The sequence below is a fragment of the Pongo pygmaeus genome, chromosome 14 (genome assembly GCF_028885625.2).
Source record: "Pongo pygmaeus isolate AG05252 chromosome 14, NHGRI_mPonPyg2-v2.0_pri, whole genome shotgun sequence".
NCBI classification, from domain to species: domain Eukaryota; kingdom Metazoa; phylum Chordata; class Mammalia; order Primates; family Hominidae; genus Pongo; species Pongo pygmaeus.
In genome coordinates this window covers 116,444,328-116,464,315 of record NC_072387.2, presented here as the reverse complement: position 1 = coordinate 116,464,315, position 19,988 = coordinate 116,444,328, and the positions used below count along the sequence as shown (strand labels likewise).

Below are 19,988 nucleotides of genomic sequence, written 5' to 3'. Positions count from 1 at the left end.
CCAAAATCATGTGAGTCAGAGGTGGATGAAAAATGAATGCCATTGTCTTCATACTTTTCAAGTGAACAGTAGCTACAGCAGAGCTGTTAGACAAAGAAAACCGTATTAATGAAGCACCTCCCAATTTAGCTTCATATGGCTTTTGCATTATTTTGCTGCAAATCCATAGCTAAGACACATCTTGTGGCATAGTCCATAAGTCATCTTTCCTAAGGACTGTTTGATTAAAGGTTGTTCTGTGAGATCCACCCTGTGGTGTTCATGGCATCCTGTTGGAGGCCTCCCTCACTCTCCATGCCTTGGCAAAGTCTTCCTTAAGAAACACTGAACGAGTCTGGAGAAGCTGCCATTTCTTAGGGCCCTCATTGGTTCAGTTGTCTATAGCTTTTTATTTTTTATTTTTTTTTAATAAAGAGCATGCAAAATTGGAAAGCTTCACAAACAGCTTTGCTATTTTTTAGACATGTACTCCACTTCTAAGCAAAATCACAGAATAAAGTAAAATGCTTGCACAAATATAATGAAACAATATTCTTAAAGAATCAAAGCAGAAGAACTTTAGAGTCTATTGCTTATGTTGTTGAGCATATTTTTGTTTTGTTCTCTGCTTTTGATTTACTTATTTCTGGGGTGTAGGTTTGGCAAGTAGCACTGAAACGTACTGAATGCACTGTTCTTTAGCAAGATAGAGGAGCTTTCAAATGTCCTCTTAACGTATAGATTTCTTTTAGAATATAGAATAATGTGTGGGCTGTATAAAGCGATTATGTGCTTTATTTGATGAATTATTTATGTACGATAAATGTAGCAAAAGCCACATTTCCATCATTAAATGTAATCCCATTTGGTGATACAGCAACATCAGCCTGTCATTTGGGTCCTCTGATTGAGGGGTGAGGATTTATGTTTGATACCTTGAGCATAATGGCTGAGTTCAAGCATTTAAACTCATTTTTATTTTTAACCTACAGCTGTCATCTTTGTAATAGGATATTCATCAGAATCTTGCCAGAGACTGTGCATTTGGGATCTTGGGGGATACAGCACCACCACCACCCTCCCCCTGTCCAAGAGAAACAGATCAACATCTTAGGTTGAGAGTCTGGGGTCTGGAAGACCCGAGTTCTTGAGTGCCCTTTGACAAGTAACTTAACCCCTCTCTGCCTCAGTCTCTTCATCTGTAAAGTGGGGATAATGACAGCACCTGCTTCACAGGGTTGATGGGAATCCAGATGCAGTGGGATATATAAAATGCTTATTACTTCCACCTTTGACACCAAATACATATAACTAAGAGTTAACTTTGGAGCAGGGGAGGAAGTATGAGGCTCCAGGCTGGAGGCAGACCTGTGCTTGGCTGCAAGCTGGAGAGGATGGGCCCCAAAAGCTTGGCTGATTTGAAGTCCATCCATAAAATGGAACTCCAGAGAGTTTACACGTTTCAGGAATGCTGCATAACTTAATTATAAGATCTTCTCTCTTTGTCTTCTTTGAGTGTTATAAAAGCCCTTTTGTCCTTGAGCTTCCTTTACCAAGAAACATGCACTTATGTATCTTTTTTGTTCATGGAATTGCCCAAGCTTGTTAGCAGATCCTTTGTAAGACCCAAAAGAGACAGACAGGGGAGGAGTCTTCAGATACATATAATCATTTTTCCCAATTTCCATGTCACCAGCCCTGCCAGGACTTTTTTTCAGTTCCCTGTTACACAATGAAAATAGTGTATGTTTATTGATAATTTTAGTAGCATCCTAATGTGGTATAAATTGTCTTCCAGAGAAGAAAATGTGTCAGGGTTGCGTTATCACTGAGGCTAGCTGGGAAAGTAGATCAGTCCATTAGTCTGATAATTAGAAGCGTTGTTTCTGTTACTTCTTAACATCATGTGAACTCCTTTTCTGGCTGTCTTAAAGGTTTTCCCAGTATGTGTCAGTGAGACTCCTTATTGAATTTAATATGAATAAAGATAAATTCTTTACACTTAAGGATTAAAGTCTCAGCTTCTGCTTAACTTGAGATTGCACTGAGAAACTTCTGGCTCTCAGGTATAATGGAGTCACGACCACGGGGATGTCTGTCCCATATGGCTCAGTGTGTAAGAAGAAAAAGCTGTTGTGGACGGAGACTCTGTTCACATTAAATGACATCACCTAAGCCATCATGACAGCAAAAATTATTTAGGAATTGCTCAGAATAAAACTGCCTTCATTATTTCATAAAATGTATCTTGGTATCTTTAGCACCTTATTTATGGCTTTTTTAAGGTTCACTGGGATTTATAAATAACTGGACAATGCTAGAGACCTAGTACAAGAATGAAAGAGGACAGGCTTCTTTCTTAATAACCTTTAAACATTCATCAAGAAGATAAAACTTTAAAGCAAAATAAAACACATGAAAATAGCCAAGACACACAGACCAGACAAACAAATATTACTTTAACTTATTTGTATAGTTCTTAAGAGTCACATTTGTTCCTGAAGTTTCAAAATTTCAGTCTGGGTGTTTGATCACTTAGGGAAGCGTTGTGGCCTTCACATAATCTTCTCTCACTTTGAAGTCTAGAAACACAGAGCAGTTAGGTCTTAGAGCAATTTTTATCACTGTGAGAAAGCTGAAACTTAGAGAGTGTGAGTAGCTTAGTGCAATTCAGTTGGCCATCAAATGTCAGAAACAAAACTCAATCCAGGGCCGCTGGACCCTTAGGCCAGCATTGTTAGTTTACAGCAGTGCCTCCTGGGTCCAAACATCTAAGTGCACATGTAGCAATAGTAAAGATAGTATGCATGCATACATAACACATATATAGAGACAGCAGAGTATACGTACACACATGTTGCATACATAGCAACAGCAGAGAAGCTCATGAACTATAAAGGATGGACTGTATGCTTGTATCAGACATTTTGGTACTGACGCTTTGTCATATATTGTGTACATATAACCAGCTTGCAATCATCTGCCCCCAAAGTTGAACTAAGAAAATCCTACAGGGTACTAGGAAAGGAAGGCCATTGGGAAAAGGTGGTTATAGTGGCAATTTGTTAGCTCTTATGAATTTTCTTTTTCTTTTTAGACATACTTTTAATTCCATTTTTTCAATAAGTCTATACTATTTTGTGTTTTTGTGTTAGCAAGTACTTTGAGCCCCTCAATAGAAAGTTGCTACATAATATAGTTATTAAAAATAAAAATCTCTCAAACGTACAAGTAGAGGTGGTATGAGACTTCAAATTTCCTTAGCCAAGTACAAGTGCAACAGTTTTGTTGGCTGGCTGGCTGGATAGACGGACTGATGGATTGGCAGACCCTCAAGCTGGAGTGTAATTGATCTCATTACAGAGGAGCCAGGCTGGGTGACAGTTCTGCTTTGCACGTGGCTTTTTGCATTGGTGAAGTAGCCCGTTTTGTTGTTCCTGATGTTAAACAGGAGATGAAGGTATTCTTTTATTGGCACAAACGTGGGAAATTGCTCTGGATTCTTAGAGGATAGAACATGTCCCCTGGACGGAATAAGGTTCATGTGTAGGGCACATTCAGATAGGGGCACCTTATTGGGGTTACTACTGGTCTCTAAATGGTCAAAGCAAACAACATGTCCATCTAAGCTGTGATGCCATGAGAGTAGTGCATTTTCTCCTCTGCAGTGTTATATTCTAAACTGTCAGCAGACATTAATTCGGTCGCTGGTGAAGTCCCACCACCTAGAGATGAACTCTGCCTCCGATGGATGTTTTCCACTTCAGTGCCACTCATCTTGCAATTACTGGGTCATTAATATCATTGCATGCAATTAGTGACAGTAGAAAGAGCTAGAGGGTTGTGGGATGTGCACCCTCCCCACCATGAACTTTTTACTCTGACCCTTTCCCAGCTAGACCTTTTCGTATCTTGGCAAGGATATTTTAATGATTAAGACTGTCAAAATCTTGAGAGCAGGCACTGGATTATGTGCTGGAAATAATTCACTCAAACACATGCCTCTTCATGGTTCAGAATATTTTCATTAGATATTATCACTCTCCCTTCCCTGGGAAGTTTCATTTTAAAAAATCTGATGCTTAAGTACAGCTAACATAGACAATAGGGAATGATGTTTTATCTTTAGAACTCTTACATTATTCTTTTCTTTAAAAATGGGAGCTTAGTCATTACTATTGAAGCGGTCATCTGGCCACCTATTTTTAAAACACAATTCCTCCATCTTAGTACATTTTGGCCCATATTAAGCATATTAAGGCTGACTTTTTTTTTTTCAAGACATGGGGTTTTATTGGGGGCTCATATACATGAGAGAGAGAGTCCAGTGGCAATGGGCTAGACAAGATATCCGCATGGGCCCGTGGCAGTGAGCTGGGCAGGAAAACTGCATCTGCTTGCAAACAGCATGTAGTTTATCTATAGCATTTTCACTTAACACCACCCAGCTAATGACTTCCACCTGGCAACCTTCATTTACTCCAGAACTTAGGACCTCGAGTCCCTGTACGGCCCATGTTCCACAGGATGGGCCGAGGGCTCAGCTGTTCCTCATAGACAAGGAATGACTCTCCACATTGGCCACTCCCGGATTCCCTAGCTCAGGACACATATTCAGGTGTGTCTAAGGCTGGCTCTTCTATGTGAAGTTACTTATTCTTCTACCATTGACTCTCATGTTCCCACTATATTAAGTTTTTCTGAATTACTGTGGCAATAAGAAATGGTCCCTTAAATTATACTAGAAGAAAAGCTTTTTTTTCTGTTTTGTTTTTTATTTTGAAATTATGTTAAATTTTTTTTAACTGAGAGATTCCACCTGCATAAATCGTCATAACTTTTAACGATAAGATCTTAGACTTAGAAAGTGATGTTTTTCCTCAACAGAATTTATTAAAAGTCAAGACACCAAGGTGTTCCAAACAATATTTTGAGGGGAAATAAAATAAACAACTCCATAAATAATCTTATGTGGTTAAACATGTCTCTAGCAAAACAAACAAACAAAAAAGTCGGGGGTTGGGGGAGGTGAAGTTTATTGCCAGTACTATCTGGTCTTTCTCAGAAAAGCGTCGGTGTACATCACTGAGCCTGGATGGTATGTTTTCTTGATCTGTACCCTCTGTTTGTACACGTGCTTGCAAGCACACACATGTAGACACGCACACATGTGCACCTGCCATCACTGCTTTCTGCTCTTCCGTCTTTTCACTCTTGAGTGTCTGTAGCCAGTAGCTTTCCAGGTCTGTATTGTCAAAGATAACTATGGCCCTGAATGTCTTCACTGATTGCTATTTGACATTCATACGGTTTTTAATGGTTAAAAGGCTTTATGTGAAAGCTGTGCTAGAATTTCTCGTGTTCTAGATGTGGTGTTTATTGCTTTATTTTGTGACTGTTCTCTCAGTAGATTGACCTTCTCCCTCAGTGTCCAAGCCTCACATAGCATGATGGCACCTGTAAACTCAGTTCTGTATCCTGGTATCCTTTCTCTTCTCAAGTAGAAGTAATTAAGTAATATATGTCATCAAAATCTTTTAAGTGTACATACAAACAAAAACAACTTACCAAACTGCTTCAAAGTTGTTCCATTGTTAACACTCTTATTTCTGAGCTCTGGGTAGAATGTCCTATTATTGTTCATCATGAATATTTGAAATTAAGGAAATAAAACTGTACCATTTTCTTTAAGAGCATCCATTTGCACTTGATAACATCTTCAGTCATATTTCAATGCTGGCAAACAGGAGGGGAGGTCTAAATTGTGACTCAATTTTAGAATCTACTTTTTCCAAATTATTCTGTTTAGTGCAGAAAACTAATTAATTGTGTTGCATAGAAAAGTCACTGAAGCTAAGCCAGTTATTACTTCTTAATGCATGATTTACTGCTTTAAGTTTTCAAAACACAACCATAGCAATGTGGTATTAATTCAAGTGATTCTTCCTATCATACTGAACAATATTTTCACAGGTGAAAAACTCACACATCCTACATCACTGGTAGTTTATACAGTGTTTTAGCTGTGGCTAAATAAGAGTTAATCAAATGTCAGTGAGAACCGTCTCATCAAGTAGAGGGCTTGTTTTGTTTAAATTAACTTTGCTAAGTATAAATTTCTTCTTGAAAATAAATTCTTCTGGGCCGGGCACGGTGGCTCACGCCTGTAATCCCAGCACTTCGGGAGGCCGAGGTGGGTGGATCACGAGGTCAGGAGATGGAGACCAAACTGGCTAACACTGTGAAACCCCATCTCTACTAAAAATACAAAAAATGAGCCGGGCGTGGTGGCGGGCACCTGTAGTCCCAGCTACTCGGGAGGCTGAGGCAGGAGAATGACGTGAACCCGGGAGGCGGAGCTTGCAGTGAGCCGAGATCGCGCCACTGCACTCCAGCCTGGGCGACAGATCCAGACTCCGTCTCAAAAAAAAAAAAAAAGAAAGAAAATAAATTCTTCTGTATTTTTCTTTCTTCAAGTGAGGCCATTTAGGGGAAGTATACCATAAAACTTTGGTCTAAGATAAGGCAAATTTGGTATTATAGGATGAAGTGCTATGTGATTTGAAGTAATGCTGAATTTTTTAAATATATTAAGCTAAACAAGAATAATGAGGCCCTTGGAAGTCATGATTATATTTCTCATTTTTCTCATTTTAAAGCCACAGTGAAAAACACATAAAAGGAAGAAGTTAGAAAAAAAATGAATGAAATTCTCTTTTTCCTTTTGGCAAATTAAATAGATGTTTCTGTTTCAGAAGGTTTTATTAATTAACTTTAAAGAAACAGTCATTTATTTTTGGCATTCAGTGAACATTATCATTTCCATGTTTAGAACTTTTGTTCTGAGTTAGCATCTTAAAAGATAACTGTGAAACTCAGGGCATTCAACTACGTTAATTTGAGTTTCAGAAATTGAATTCTTGTTTCTAGAGTACATAGTTTGAATTGATGTCAGGGTGTTAAATAGATAAATCTTAGCTTCCTAGGTTGTATATTCACATTAATTATTTTTTTATCAGCCTTCTTATTTTTCAACTTACCTTATTCTTTTTTTTTTTTTTTTTTTTTTGACACTCAGATTTGATAGCCCTGTGGTAGAAGAAAACAGTAATATAGTTTGGTATGTTGTTGTGTTTATGTTTATTTTAAAGTCACGGCTTTGCTTTCCATGTTGTTACTGGATTATGCTTTTTTTAGTTCCTCAGTTTGCCAAGATAACAGTCTTCCGATCTTCAGAAGTCTGTATTGAGCTTAAGGAAACTGATGTGTAGGAAGACTCGCCTAAGAAGTCCAAATTAGCAAGGCTAGCATGTGAGGACATGCTGGAAAAGAATAGTTCCCATAGATATTGACAGAGAATGTTCATAAAATGCTACTTGTTTCGTGGTTATGTGAGAGTGAGTTGTGTCCAGTGCAGCTGTATGTAAGGGCGACGTTTTTATTCTGGCGACTCTGTGGTTTTCATGACTCTGGATGCTGATTATGTCTCTCTGACGGGCTTCTTCAACGGAGTTGATACAAATACTTGCTTTCAAGTATCCATCGGCCCTCTCCTCCATCCTGGCCCCGTACAAATACGCTACATTTTTCAATAATTTGAAATAACCCTCCATAGTATTTATATTTCCTGGTGCTTCGTTCTTTCCATAAGAACTGTGGTACCATTATTCTGTAGGATTTTTTTGTGCTTCCCCGTTTCAAATCTCTGTGCCAGTGAGACCCGTATATCGGTACAAATCCAGAAGTTTGATTGTCCATCTGATTAGCACACTCTTAGCAATGTGGTGGACTAAACACAGCCAAGATGTGGGGCTGGAGCTTAGCCTCCTGGGAGCAGAGCGGTGAACATCAGATGAAGACATGTGAAAATGGAGTACTACTTCCTCTTCGCGGGGATGGGCTAAAAAGCACAGCCAGAAATATTCTTGCCCTTCCAGTCTGCTTTACAGTTACTCACTGGTTCTCTTTTTTTTCCTACTCAGATAACCAGTATACTCTTCCCAGTGACTAAGAACTGCAGATAAGTATAGGTGCAAATAGATGGCAAACCGCAGATGGCAGCTGTGTGGTTTCAGATGTGCTGCAGAACTTTTAGACGATGTGAACTCAAGGAACTTTTTTGCTGAGCAGTAATCTCTACCCACTGGAACTCAGGCCCTGGGGGGGACAATGTAGTGACTTCTATAAACTTACTACATGCAGTTAGACCCCTGAAGCAAAAGCTTTTAAAAGCAGGCTGTAAAATGCCCATGTATCTTTATTAAGCCTATTTTCCAACTGGATAGAGAAACTTTTCTGGTAATTTTTAGATTTGTAAAGTCTATTTTTTTCCTGAGCCAAGGGAAAAAAAATACTGGGCACTAAAAGCTTAGTTATAACAATGTTATTTTTTCTATCTCTGAATGATTAAATGTGATTTCATCTATTTAGCAATACTATGATTGTGGCTGCATTAGATCACGCTGATAGAAAGATACAAAGAAAACCTAAGTATAATGAACTAACAATTTATTTTCACTCTTTCTCTAAGTTAAAAATTCCCAGTACATTCAAATGAACAATGAACATAATTGCAAAATTGTCTCCTGAAATGGAAATAGATTTTTTTTCCCAAGCATTAGCAATTTCTTGTTATTTTTCAAAATCAGCCACTAAGCCTTTCAAAGCTTCTTGGTGACTTGCAGGAGAAATCAGAATATTAATCTTGTGGTTTTATTTCAGAGTTCGCTGCCAGGAAGGAGGTGTAATTGGGATAGGAGACTTTTTTTTTTTAGCTGTGTCACTGCTCAAGGAGATAGGTTTGGAACCTCAGCATAAGAATTATACTCCGTGATGAGGGTGTAGCAGGGGAGAAGAAAGGTGATTTTTACTATGGGAAGCTCTACTTACATCAAGTATAAAATAGACTGAAGTCATTTTGAATTATGTTATGCTCGTAAAGTTTACCTCCTGGAGTTTCAGTTAGTACCAGCGTACTCACTGGGTTAAAACAGGGTTATTCAGGCACCTTAGATCATTTCTCACTCATGGCAAAAATCTTTCGTGGTGGAATGTGTAGCTGTATTTTAAATGCCCCTTTATAAGCAACCAAGTATTTGGGATGTTATTTTAATATTAATTGTGAATTTTTCAGTATCTTCCAGTAACCTTTGCAAGTCACAGGTTGACTTAAAAGGAAAAGAAGCAAAATCCTGAATATAGCAGAAAAACTGTCTGCGCTCAGACTGTTCAGCCCACTTTTGCTCACCACCCGGCAAGCACACTCCCCCAAACAAGCAATAGCCTGTGGCTTCAGAAGAACCTACAAAGGCAGCATCTGTAGATTTTTCCTTATTCAACTCTAAGACTTGAACGTTTCCCTCTTCCCCCCACACTTTTTTTTTAAACCAAGAAATAAAAAAGTTTTCACTCTTAAAGGTGCAAAGCAGTTTCATTCTTATGCAACGCAGCCTTCCTCCTGCTGTCTTGTAGTCTGTGGATGTTAAATTATAGATTCCAATTGAATTTTAATACTCTAGAGATTTTACATTTGTGGTTGTCAAGACACCATTTTGGTAAACCTAGGGAGCTCCACACAAAAGCATTGATATTCAGAAAAGGCACTGACCTACAAATTAAAAGAAAAAAAGTCAAATAATGTGCACCTCTTGTGCTTCCAATTTGACAAAGTAGAAGTCATCAGTAGTTTCTCCCTCTGCAGACGCAGTTCTCAATTCTATTTACAAGTAACTCTGCTCTACTGTGCCTGTCTTTCTCTTGCTGATACTCATTTAATTGTTTTTCTTTTGGATCTGAATCTTTGACTGTCTTTTCCCCTCAAGATTAAAATAAATAAATGTATATTCCTCCCCTTTCTTTCTGCACTGCCCTTCAGATCTCATTTTGTCATTTTTCAGCTTAGTGTTGAAACTTTTAGCAACAAAAAGTAAGTCATTTAACTTTGAGTTTGAGTGCACTTTTGCATGTAGGTTCATTTATGTGCATGTGAATTTAAAAACATTGGGATTCCACTTGAATTAAGTAAACCAAACATTTTAAACTACCAGCCAAATAGAGACATCAGCCTTTCACTTCTTTCTATATGCAGAGGTATCCTGATTTTTTAGAAAAATCAAATAGGAAAATTCTCAACAATTAATTGAAGATTATAGCACTGCTCTGAAATGGTCCAGAAATAGGGTCTGCTCATAGAAACTCATAGTTTGAAGCCTCTGGGAGGAAAGGATACTTTAAAATTTAGGCACATATTTGGAGGAGGGAAAAGGGAAAGAGCAGAACGAAGAACTGAAAAAAATCACACACCGGGGCCTGTCGTGGGGTGGGGGGCTGGGGGAGGGATAGCATTGGGAGATATACCTAATGTAAATGACGAGTTAACAGGTGCAGCACACCAACATGGCACATGTATACATATGTAACAAACCTGCACGTTGTGCACATGTACCCTAGAACTTAAAGTATAATAAAAAAAAATTTTTAATAGCCCCATTAAATAATTAAAAAAATATTTTTTTTAGATTCACAGAAGTGTACAAAATTTTTAGGTATTTTTTTTTAAGCTGTCTGCTGAACAGTTTCTTAATGGTCTACAATGTTTGTATCTACAAACAGATACTGTCTGCTTCTTACTACCTTCCAAGACATTATTATTATGGCAATTATTGCCCAGTTTCCCGGGAAAAATTTATCCACAGTTACAGAAGAATGAGATGCGATTGTGAGACTGTAAAGTTTAAGCAGGCACTCAGAGAAGCACAGTGATATGTATGCACAGAAGAGGCAGCCTTTGTTTTGAGGAAAACAGTGAAAGTAAAAGTTAATTCAAGACCACAAAGACAAGTAAATAAGTGCCTTATTTTTGTAGTTAATATAATTTCAGTGGAATGCATATTTCTACCATAAAGGCATATAGAACTTGTTTGCTGACCTACTGTTTGGAAAACAAACAATCCCATTAGAAGAATGTCTTTGGGATTTATTTTTACCGGAAAATCAATCCTTTTTTCAGTCCCTTGCAAAGTACAGTGTTACAAGACAAGACTTTGATAATCAGGTAGAAAATGGATTTAAATTGCAGAAGTGTATATGAAACACTTTTGTTCCTTGCCCCTTGAACTTTAGGGGAATGAAAATGTCTAGCACTCTCCACCTTCTTTTCTCTCCTGGAACTTGAACTGTAATTCAAAGCCTGTTTCTCATTAAAGTACCTGGCAGCCTATCTCTTTACAGCTTGAGTTACAAAGCTATTCAGAGACCTCACTGGTCTAAAGAGACAGAACAAGGATGTGTTTAAATAGAGCATAGGCTGTTGAAAAAAAAAATGCTGAAAATGGTAAAATGATTCTGTCCTTCCTTCCAGTCCTCACTGCTGAGGTGGAGAGGGAATTCAATTGGTGAACACCAGCAAGTGGCTGGTGAAAGTGCCCACTTTCTCTCCAGGGTTGCCACAGGACCCAGAATCAGTGGTGGGCATGTGTGTGAACCCTCTATTCAGCCAGAGTTTTCCCGCAGCAGGTAGTTTGGTTGAAGAGGTTGACTAAGGTTGACATTGGCAGTAATAACACGTGTGTTCTTCTGATTTACAAAACGATGGAGGAAAAAGGGGAGATTTTGAAGACCTGAATTCTGGTATACTTCTTAAGCATGTATAAGGCTGAAAAAAGAAGACAAGGGTTGTGGGAGGCTCCTGGTCTAGTGTTTACAGAACTTGGATGCTTGACAAACAGAGCGTCAAGCTAATTGTTCTTGAAGCAGGAAATCTGTGGTGGAGGAAGCAGGTGTGGGGGGATGATTACCACATTTGGAAATGGCTGCATTAACTATTTTGCTCTTCTGAGTTTGGCCCCAAAAGAGTCCATAGACTTTTTGAAAGATGCCACCCCTTTTATTTATAGACTAACATTAAATCAGTCATTTGTGAAGGAAGGAGAAAGTGCCTAAATAAATTTGGAGTCAGATAGCATACATGCGGCAGTGTTTCCGATATCCATTTCTCTTTGTTTCTTTTTCTTTTTCTTTTTGGCTTTCAGCATCCCCATACTTTCAGAAAACTTGTGACTAAGAGTGAATTCTTATTTTTCAAATTGTTTTCAGACATTTCATGTTCATGTAAACTTGGCTTATTGATTTCCTGATTTTTCTTTATTTTTTTGTTCTGTCCATTTTATTTTTGATCAGCTACATCAAATGGGTCTTTGGAGGGCCTGGATAACCAGGAGGGAGGGGTGTGCCAGACAAGAGCCATGAAGATCCTCATGAAAGTTGGACAAGGTAAAGACCATCTGCTGCTTCATGACGCCACTGGGACCTGGTGTAGCCCCCAGCTAGTGTGGCGCTAATGCTGCCGACGCCCACCTTCATTCGCGCTTCTCTTTAGTTTTCAAAGCAAACCCTTCTGCACTTTGAGCCACTGACAGATTTCCTCAAGTCAATGTACTAAGCTTTTATCGGAGATCTCTCTAAGAGTTGGTGTCAGCAAGGTAGAATGTCTATTGCCATAGATAGATAGATAGATGATAGACAGATATTTCTTTTTAAAAAGCAAAACACTTTGGTTCAAAATCAAAATATCCAGAATGAAAACTAAAAGCTTGTGCAGTTTTGCTCATTTCTGAATCTTGACTACAGAAGAGTTTTGTTCATTGTGACTTTTCCAATATAGATAACCTATTGTGCAGAAAGAAATAATTATTCTTCTAATTAAAAATTGGTATAGTAGTCAATCAACTTGCTCAGTTAAATTGAAATGTCATCTGCAATGCTTTGCCTGCCAAATGCAAGAATCCCTATAGTTTCCACAGATGGCCTCACGATCTAAACCTCTGAAATAACTAGTATAACCATTTTGTTTTAAAAGAAAAATTATATTCTTGTATTTCACAGTACTTTGCATAAAGACTCTTATGTTCATTGCTATTCATGCCTGTTGAAATATATATGCAGCTCCTAAAGCTAGATATTGTCAGATGTCTGTGCCGTAATTAATCATTTGTTTTTCATATAGATGCAAGTTCTGCTGGATCAACCAGGAATAAAGATCCAACAAGACGTCCAGAACTAGAAGCTGGTATAAATGGAAGAAGTTCGACAACAAGTCCCTTTGTAAAACCAAATCCAGGTATAACAGCATGATCTGTGTGTATGGAGGTCTGTGGGTACCACATTCTTAGTAGTATCTTAAAAGGTAGGGCAGAGTCTAAGGACTTCTAACCAGTTAGGATTAGCTGGAAGTTACAGTGATCAGGAATCTTTGCTGTCAGTGAGTCATTATTAATTACACTCAATAAGAACAAAATAACTCATTCCAATGAAAGTCATACATTCAAAGGAGTAGAATTCATGAGCTGTAAGTGCCAGTTATTAGAACTACTCTGTCAGGCCAAAGGTTTCATTGGCTGACATTTTATCAAGCTGGTTGTCAACGCCAGCTTAAAGCTGATGTTAATGTATATGTAATTAATGTGCTAATCCCTCATCTAATTATATGTAATCCACAGAGGGTTTAATTGATCCTCTTCTAAATTTTAAATGGTAACATTTTTAAATATTGCATAATAGTATTTTTTCAGGTGGTTATCGTTATTTTGTTTCACATTTTCCATGTAAAAGAAAATATTAAACAGGTCCCTGGCAAAAGTGTAGAATACCAGATAAAATTGTCCATCGTTGACCTTCATTTTCTTAACAGTCTTGGAACAAATAGTTCTGTATTTGTTACCATGCTAATGAAGGTTTTATAGAGTAGCCGTTGAGCAGACATCAGCAGTTTTGTATTAGGGATTGTTGTGTGCTTGGTTGGTCGTTGTGCGAATTTATCATCTGCAGCAATATTCCGTCTCTTTCCAAGAGTCAAGGAGGGAAGTTGTTATTTCTAACTTTCAATGACAAGATGTGTCAAATTCTTGTGACAAACTGATAAATGGATAATATAATGATGCCAGGCAATTTTTTAGTGCTTAACATTTGGGCTGGCAGTCTGTTCGGTGTGAGAGTTTCTGCTGCCTTCCAAATATATTTTAAGTGTAAATCAAATAATACGGATGAGTTACGAGCTGCACATTTTCCCAGGCCCCCTCACTCCTTCCGCGTTCCCGAGCTGTTCTGTTCTGCCAGGAGGTAGGGCTCTTCTTTAGAAGGCAGGCCCTTTGAAGGTTCGCATGAAACTCCCTTTCTCAAAGGAGGCGGAAGAGCAATACCACATAAACGCTCACCGCTGACCTGGAGAATTGGCCGCTTCCCTTTTTCTTCCCTGCCGCTGCCCCAGGCTGGCTGACACGGGTTCCAAGATGAAGCAAGATCAAGGGCTGGCTGTCACCGACAGTCTGTGCTCTTGCTGGATAACAATACAAAGGAAACCCTGTGGCTTGGGAGGGTAGGGAAGTCCCTCCTAGAGATACCTCTCATTTCCCTTTGCATTGAGCTCTTAGATGAGGTATTGGTGAGGCAAAGTCCAGCTTCTAGGTAGTAATAAGCCTGGCTTATTTTTCACATTTTTAAGGGTCATAAAAGCAGTCCATCAGCACCGGGACAGCAGTAACCATCTCTGACCTTTTCTGTCTCCGCGTCTGCAGGTTCTAGCACAGACGGCAACAGCGCCGGACATTCGGGGAACAACATCCTCGGTTCCGAAGTGGCCTTATTCGCAGGGATTGCTTCAGGATGCATCATCTTCATCGTCATCATCATCACGCTGGTGGTCCTCTTGCTGAAGTACCGGAGGAGACACAGGAAGCACTCGCCACAGCACACAACCACACTGTCGCTCAGCACACTGGCCACACCCAAGCGCAGCGGCAACAACAACGGCTCGGAGCCCAGTGACATTATCATCCCGCTAAGGACTGCGGACAGCGTCTTCTGCCCTCACTACGAGAAGGTCAGCGGGGACTACGGGCACCCGGTGTACATCGTCCAGGAGATGCCCCCGCAGAGCCCGGCGAACATTTACTACAAGGTCTGAGAGGGACCCTGGTGGTACCTGTGCTTTCCCAGAGGACACCTAATGTCCCGATGCCTCCCTTGAGGGTTTGAGAGCCCGCGTGCTGGAGAATTGACTGAAGCACAGCACCGGGGGAGAGGGACACTCCTCCTCGGAAGAGCCCGTCGCGCTGGACAGCTTACCTAGTCTTGTAGCATTCGGCCTTGGTGAACACACACGCTCCCTGGAAGCTGGAAGACTGTGCAGAAGACGCCTATTCGGACTGCTGTGCCGCGTCACACGTCTCCTCCTCGAAGCCATGTGCTGCGGTCACTCAGGCCTCTGCAGAAGCCAAGGGAAGACAGTGGTTTGTGGACAAGAGGGCTGTGAGCATCCTGGCAGGTGCCCCAGGACGCCACGCCTGGAAGGGCCGGCTTCTGCCTGGGGTGCGTTTCCCCCGCAGTGCATACCGGACTTGTCACACGGACCTTGGGCTAGTTAAGGTGTGCAAAGATCTCTAGAGTTTAGTCCTTGCTGTCTCACTCGTTCTGTTACCCAGGGCTCTGCAGCACCTCACCTGAGACCTCCACTCCACATCTGCATCACTAATGGAACACTCATGTCTGGAGTCCCCTCCTCCAGCCGTTGGCAACAACAGCTTCAGTCCATGGGTAATCCGTTCATAGAAATTGTGTTTGCTAACAAGGTGCCCTTTAGCCAGATGCTAGGCTGTCTGCGAAGAAGGCCAAGAGTTCGTAGAAGGGAGTGGGGCTGGGGAAAGGGCTGGCTGCAATTGCAGCTCACTGCTGCTGCCTCTGAAACAGAAAGTTGGAAGGGAAAAAAGAAAAAAGCAATTAGGTAGCACAGCACTTTGGTTTTGCTGAGATTTAAGAGGCAAGTAGGAGACACGACAGCACACACAGTGGATTCCAGTGCATGGGGAGGCACTTGCTGTTATCAAATAGCGATGTGCAGGAAGAAAAGCCCCTCTTCATTCCGGGGAACAAAGACGGGTATTGTTGGGAAAGGAACAGGCTTGGAGGGAAGGGAGAAAGTAGGCCGCTGATGATATATTCGGGCAGGACTGTTGTGGTACTGGCAATAAGATATACAGCTCCGAGCTGTAGGAGAGTCGGTCTGCTTTGGATGATTTTTTAAGCAGACTCAGCTGCTATACTTATCACATTTTATTAAACACAGGGAAAGCATTTAGGAGAATAGCAGAGAGCCAAATCTGACCTAAAAGTTGGAAAGCCAAAGGTCAAACAGGCTGTAATTCCATCATCATCGTTGTTATTAAAGAATTCTCATCTATAAAAGGTAGGTCAGATCCCCCTCCCCCCAGGTTCCCCCTTCCCCTCCCGATTGAGCCTTACGACACTTTGGTTTATGCGGTGCTGTCCGGGTGCCAGGGCTGCAGGGTCGGTACTGATGGAGGCTGCAGCGCCTGGTGCTCTGTGTCAAGGTGAAGCACATACGGCAAACCTCTTAGAGTCCTTAAGACGGAAATAAATTATGATGTCCAGGGGGAGAAGGAAGATAGGACATATTTATAATAGGTATATAGAACACAAGGGATATAAAATGAAAGATTTTTACTAATATATATTTTAAGGTTGCACACAGTACACACCAGAAGATGTGAAATTCATTTGTGGCAATTAAGTGGTCCCAATGCTCAGCGCTTAAAAAAAACAAATTGGACAGCTACTTCTGGGAAAAACAACATCATTCCAAAAAGAACAATAATGAGAGCAAATGCAAAAATAACCAAGTCCTCCGAAGGCATCTCACGGAACCGTAGACTAGGAAGTACGAGCCCCGCAGAGCAGGAAGTCGATGTGACTGCATCATATATTTAACAATGACAAGATGTTCCGGCATTTATTTTCTGCGTTGGGTTTTCCCTTGCCTTATGGGCTGAAGTGTTCTCTAGAATCCAGCGGGTCACACTGGGGGCTTCAGGTGACGATTTAGCTCTGGCTCCCTCCTCCTGTCCTCCCCCGCACCCCCTCCCTTCTGGGAAACAAGAAGAGTAAACAGGAAACCTACTTTTTATGTGCTATGCAAAATAGACATCTTTAACATAGTCCTGTTACTATGGTAACACTTTGCTTTCTGAATTGGAAGGGAAAAAAAATGTAGCGACAGCATTTTAAGGTTCTCAGACCTCCAGTGAGTACCTGCAAAAATGAGTTGTCACAGAAATTATGATCCCCTATTTCCTGAACCTGGAAATGATGTTGGTCCAAAGTGCGTGTGTGTATGTGTGAGTGGGTGTGTGGTATACATGTGTACATATATGTATAATATATATCTACAATATATATTATATATATCTATATCATATTTCTGTGGAGGGTTGCCGTGGTAACCAGCCACAGTACATATGTAATTCTTTCCATCACCCCAACCTCTCCTTTCTGTGCATTCGTACAAGAGTTTCTTGTAAGCCATCAGAACTTACTTTTAGGATGGGGGAGAGGGGCGAGAAGGGGAAAAATGGGAAATAGTCTGATTTTAATGAAATCAAATGTATGTATCATCAGTTGGCTACGTTTTGGTTCTATGCTAAACTGTGAAAAATCAGATGAATTGATAAAAGAGTTCCCTGCAACCAATTGAAAAGTGTTCTGTGCGTCTGTTTTGTGTCTGGTGCAGAATATGACAATCTACCAAGCGTCCCTTTATTTGAAGTTGGTTTAGCTTTGGAAAGTTACTGTAAATGCCTTGCTTGTATGATCGTCGCTGGTCACCCGACTTTGGAATTTCACCCATCATGTTTAAGTGAAGATGCTGTAAATAGGTTCAGATTTTACTGTCTATGGATTTGGGGTGTTACAGTAGCCTTATTCACCTTTTTAATAAAAATACACGTGAAAACAAGAAAGAAATGGCTTTTCTTACCCAGATTGTGTACATAGAGCAATGTTGGTTTTTTATAAAGTCTAAGCAAGATGTTTTGTATAAAATCTGAATTTTGCAATGTATTTAGCTACAGCTTGTTTAACGGCAGTGTCATTCCCCTTTGCACTGTAATGAGGAAAAAATGGTATAAAAGGTTGCCAAATTGCTGCATATTTGTGCCGTAATTATGTACCATGAATATTTATTTAAAATTTCGTTGTCCAATTTGTAAGTAACACAGTATTATGCCTGAGTTATAAATATTTTTTTCTTTCTTTGTTTTATTTTAATAGCCTGTCATAGGTTTTAAATCTGCTTTAGTTTCACATTGCAGTTAGCCCCAGAAAATGAAATCCGTGAAGTCACATTCCACATGTTTCAAACTGAATTTGTTCTTAAAAAAATAAAATATTTTTTTCCTATGGAAAAAGTGCCTTCAAAGTACTTTTCTTCTTTTCTTTTCTTTTCATTTTTCTTTCTTTTTTGTTTGTTATTTTAATTTGCCTTCCTTTACTGTATTTCCCCCAAAATTACAGTAATCCAGAGACTTCTGTCCATGGACACTGTGTGCCCACTTTTCAAATCGGGATGTGCACATAACACAAATATTAATTTTGCTAAGAGCCGTGAGCTCATTATTCCCCATAAAACCACGAATTCACATTTCAAAAATAATACGCAATTGTATAAAATCCTAATAATCCTCAACGGAAAATCTCCCTAGTGGCACCTGAATTGCACAGTCAGAATAGTTACCTACAAAGTTAACTGTCTGAGGAAAAAGAGGGAAATGTACTCTTATCTTACACTTAATTCCAAATTGATCTAGTGTCCATAGAAGCAAAACAGCTGTCTATCGATTCATTTTTCTTAACAGAATAATCCTAGGGAGAAGAAAAAAGTCAAATGTTTTTGTAAAAACTTAACATTGATGAAAGCACATTTTGAGATACTGGTTGAAGGCAACCCAGAGGCCAGCTGTGAGTTTAAAACACACTTTCCGTGGTCACCTTCCTGGGGAAGGTAACTATGTACCCTGAGGGGTGAGATTATTTTTCAGGCCTCTTGTAGTCCTGGGTACTAAGACTGATCATTATACTTCCTGGGTAGCTTTTTAAACAACCAAGAGTCCCCACCCGTAGCAGAGAACTTCACACCCTTGAGATCTGAGTGCTAAGATCTTTACATTATCTCAGGCTAATCCCTGCCATAAGAGTGAGACATTTTAGGTAGGGAGAATGGGAAAAGGCCCCAGGAGTCAGGAAGCAAGCCAGAAGAGTTCCCAGGTCTGACTGACCTGCCCAAGACCACACCCCAATCAGTGGAAGAAACCATATGTTTCAAAAGTCCCCAGGTGATGAAGAAAGGCTGGTTTGGACACAGGGATCTACACAGCTTAGCATAGTACTTGTACTAGAGAAATGTTTGTTAAATAAATGCCTCCCTTCATCAGCAACAACAACAATCCCCGGAGGCCCAGGGTTTTCGTTGATGCTAGAATCATAGTTTCATCTATTCCAGGATTTTATCCTGCTACACCCACCTGCCTTCAGTTGCAGATCCAAGTTTATGTATGCAATTTTATGGCCAAGCAACTAAGCTGAACCCTCAACCATATGTACCAAGGTCATTTCTGATTAGTTTGGGCAAAAGAAAAGAACCAAAGTGAAATCATGCATTTTCAACCTTTACTTTGTGGTCCCTATTACAGTATAAATGACCGAATACACAATGTCATGGTTTGGACCTTGTTTTTAAACCACGTTTTCTGAGTAAGCCAAGCTCAGCTAAGAAACAAGATTTGTCCACTTGTTCTTTTCACCTGGGAAGAAGGAACCACATGCAGAAGCTCCTTGCAAGAGGGCGTATAACCAGATGCCCTTTGTTGTGTCTGAAAGGTGAACCCAGCCTGCTGTGAGCACGTTACTGCTCTGCACAGGGAAGTGTCCCTCAGCCAGCAGCCAGCTCTCTTTCTTATCAACTCCCTTTTTGGCAAAGAACCCTGGGATAAAGGTTCGCAATGGAAATGAGAAAAAATAAAGTATTCCTTCCTGGGTAACTGCTGTCCAGCTTACTGTCAGTCTCTGAACCCAACCCAGAGAAGAATTAGCAAAAGAAAAAGAAAACTCCGGAGTAGTAAAACTCACTTTCCTAATGTAGGTAAAAAAAAAAGGACCATTACCCT

The 19,988-nt window shown here is 40.1% G+C and overlaps 1 protein-coding gene across 2 annotated transcripts in view; it reads left to right on the top strand.

Annotated features, from left to right (window-relative positions):
* EFNB2 (ephrin B2) overlaps window positions 1-18,223 on the top strand; it is a 45,184-nt gene extending 26,961 nt beyond the window's left edge. Inside the window, exons 3-5 of one of the 2 annotated variants that reach the window (XM_054446643.2) lie at window positions 12,157-12,249; window positions 12,983-13,096; window positions 14,550-18,223. In XM_054446643.2, the coding sequence (XP_054302618.1) occupies window positions 12,157-12,249; window positions 12,983-13,096; window positions 14,550-14,938 (596 nt within the window). In that variant the 3' untranslated portion in view covers window positions 14,939-18,223. The other variant, XM_054446644.2, reaches the window with a different exon arrangement.
* The last annotated feature ends 1,765 nt before the right edge of the window (window positions 18,224-19,988 follow it).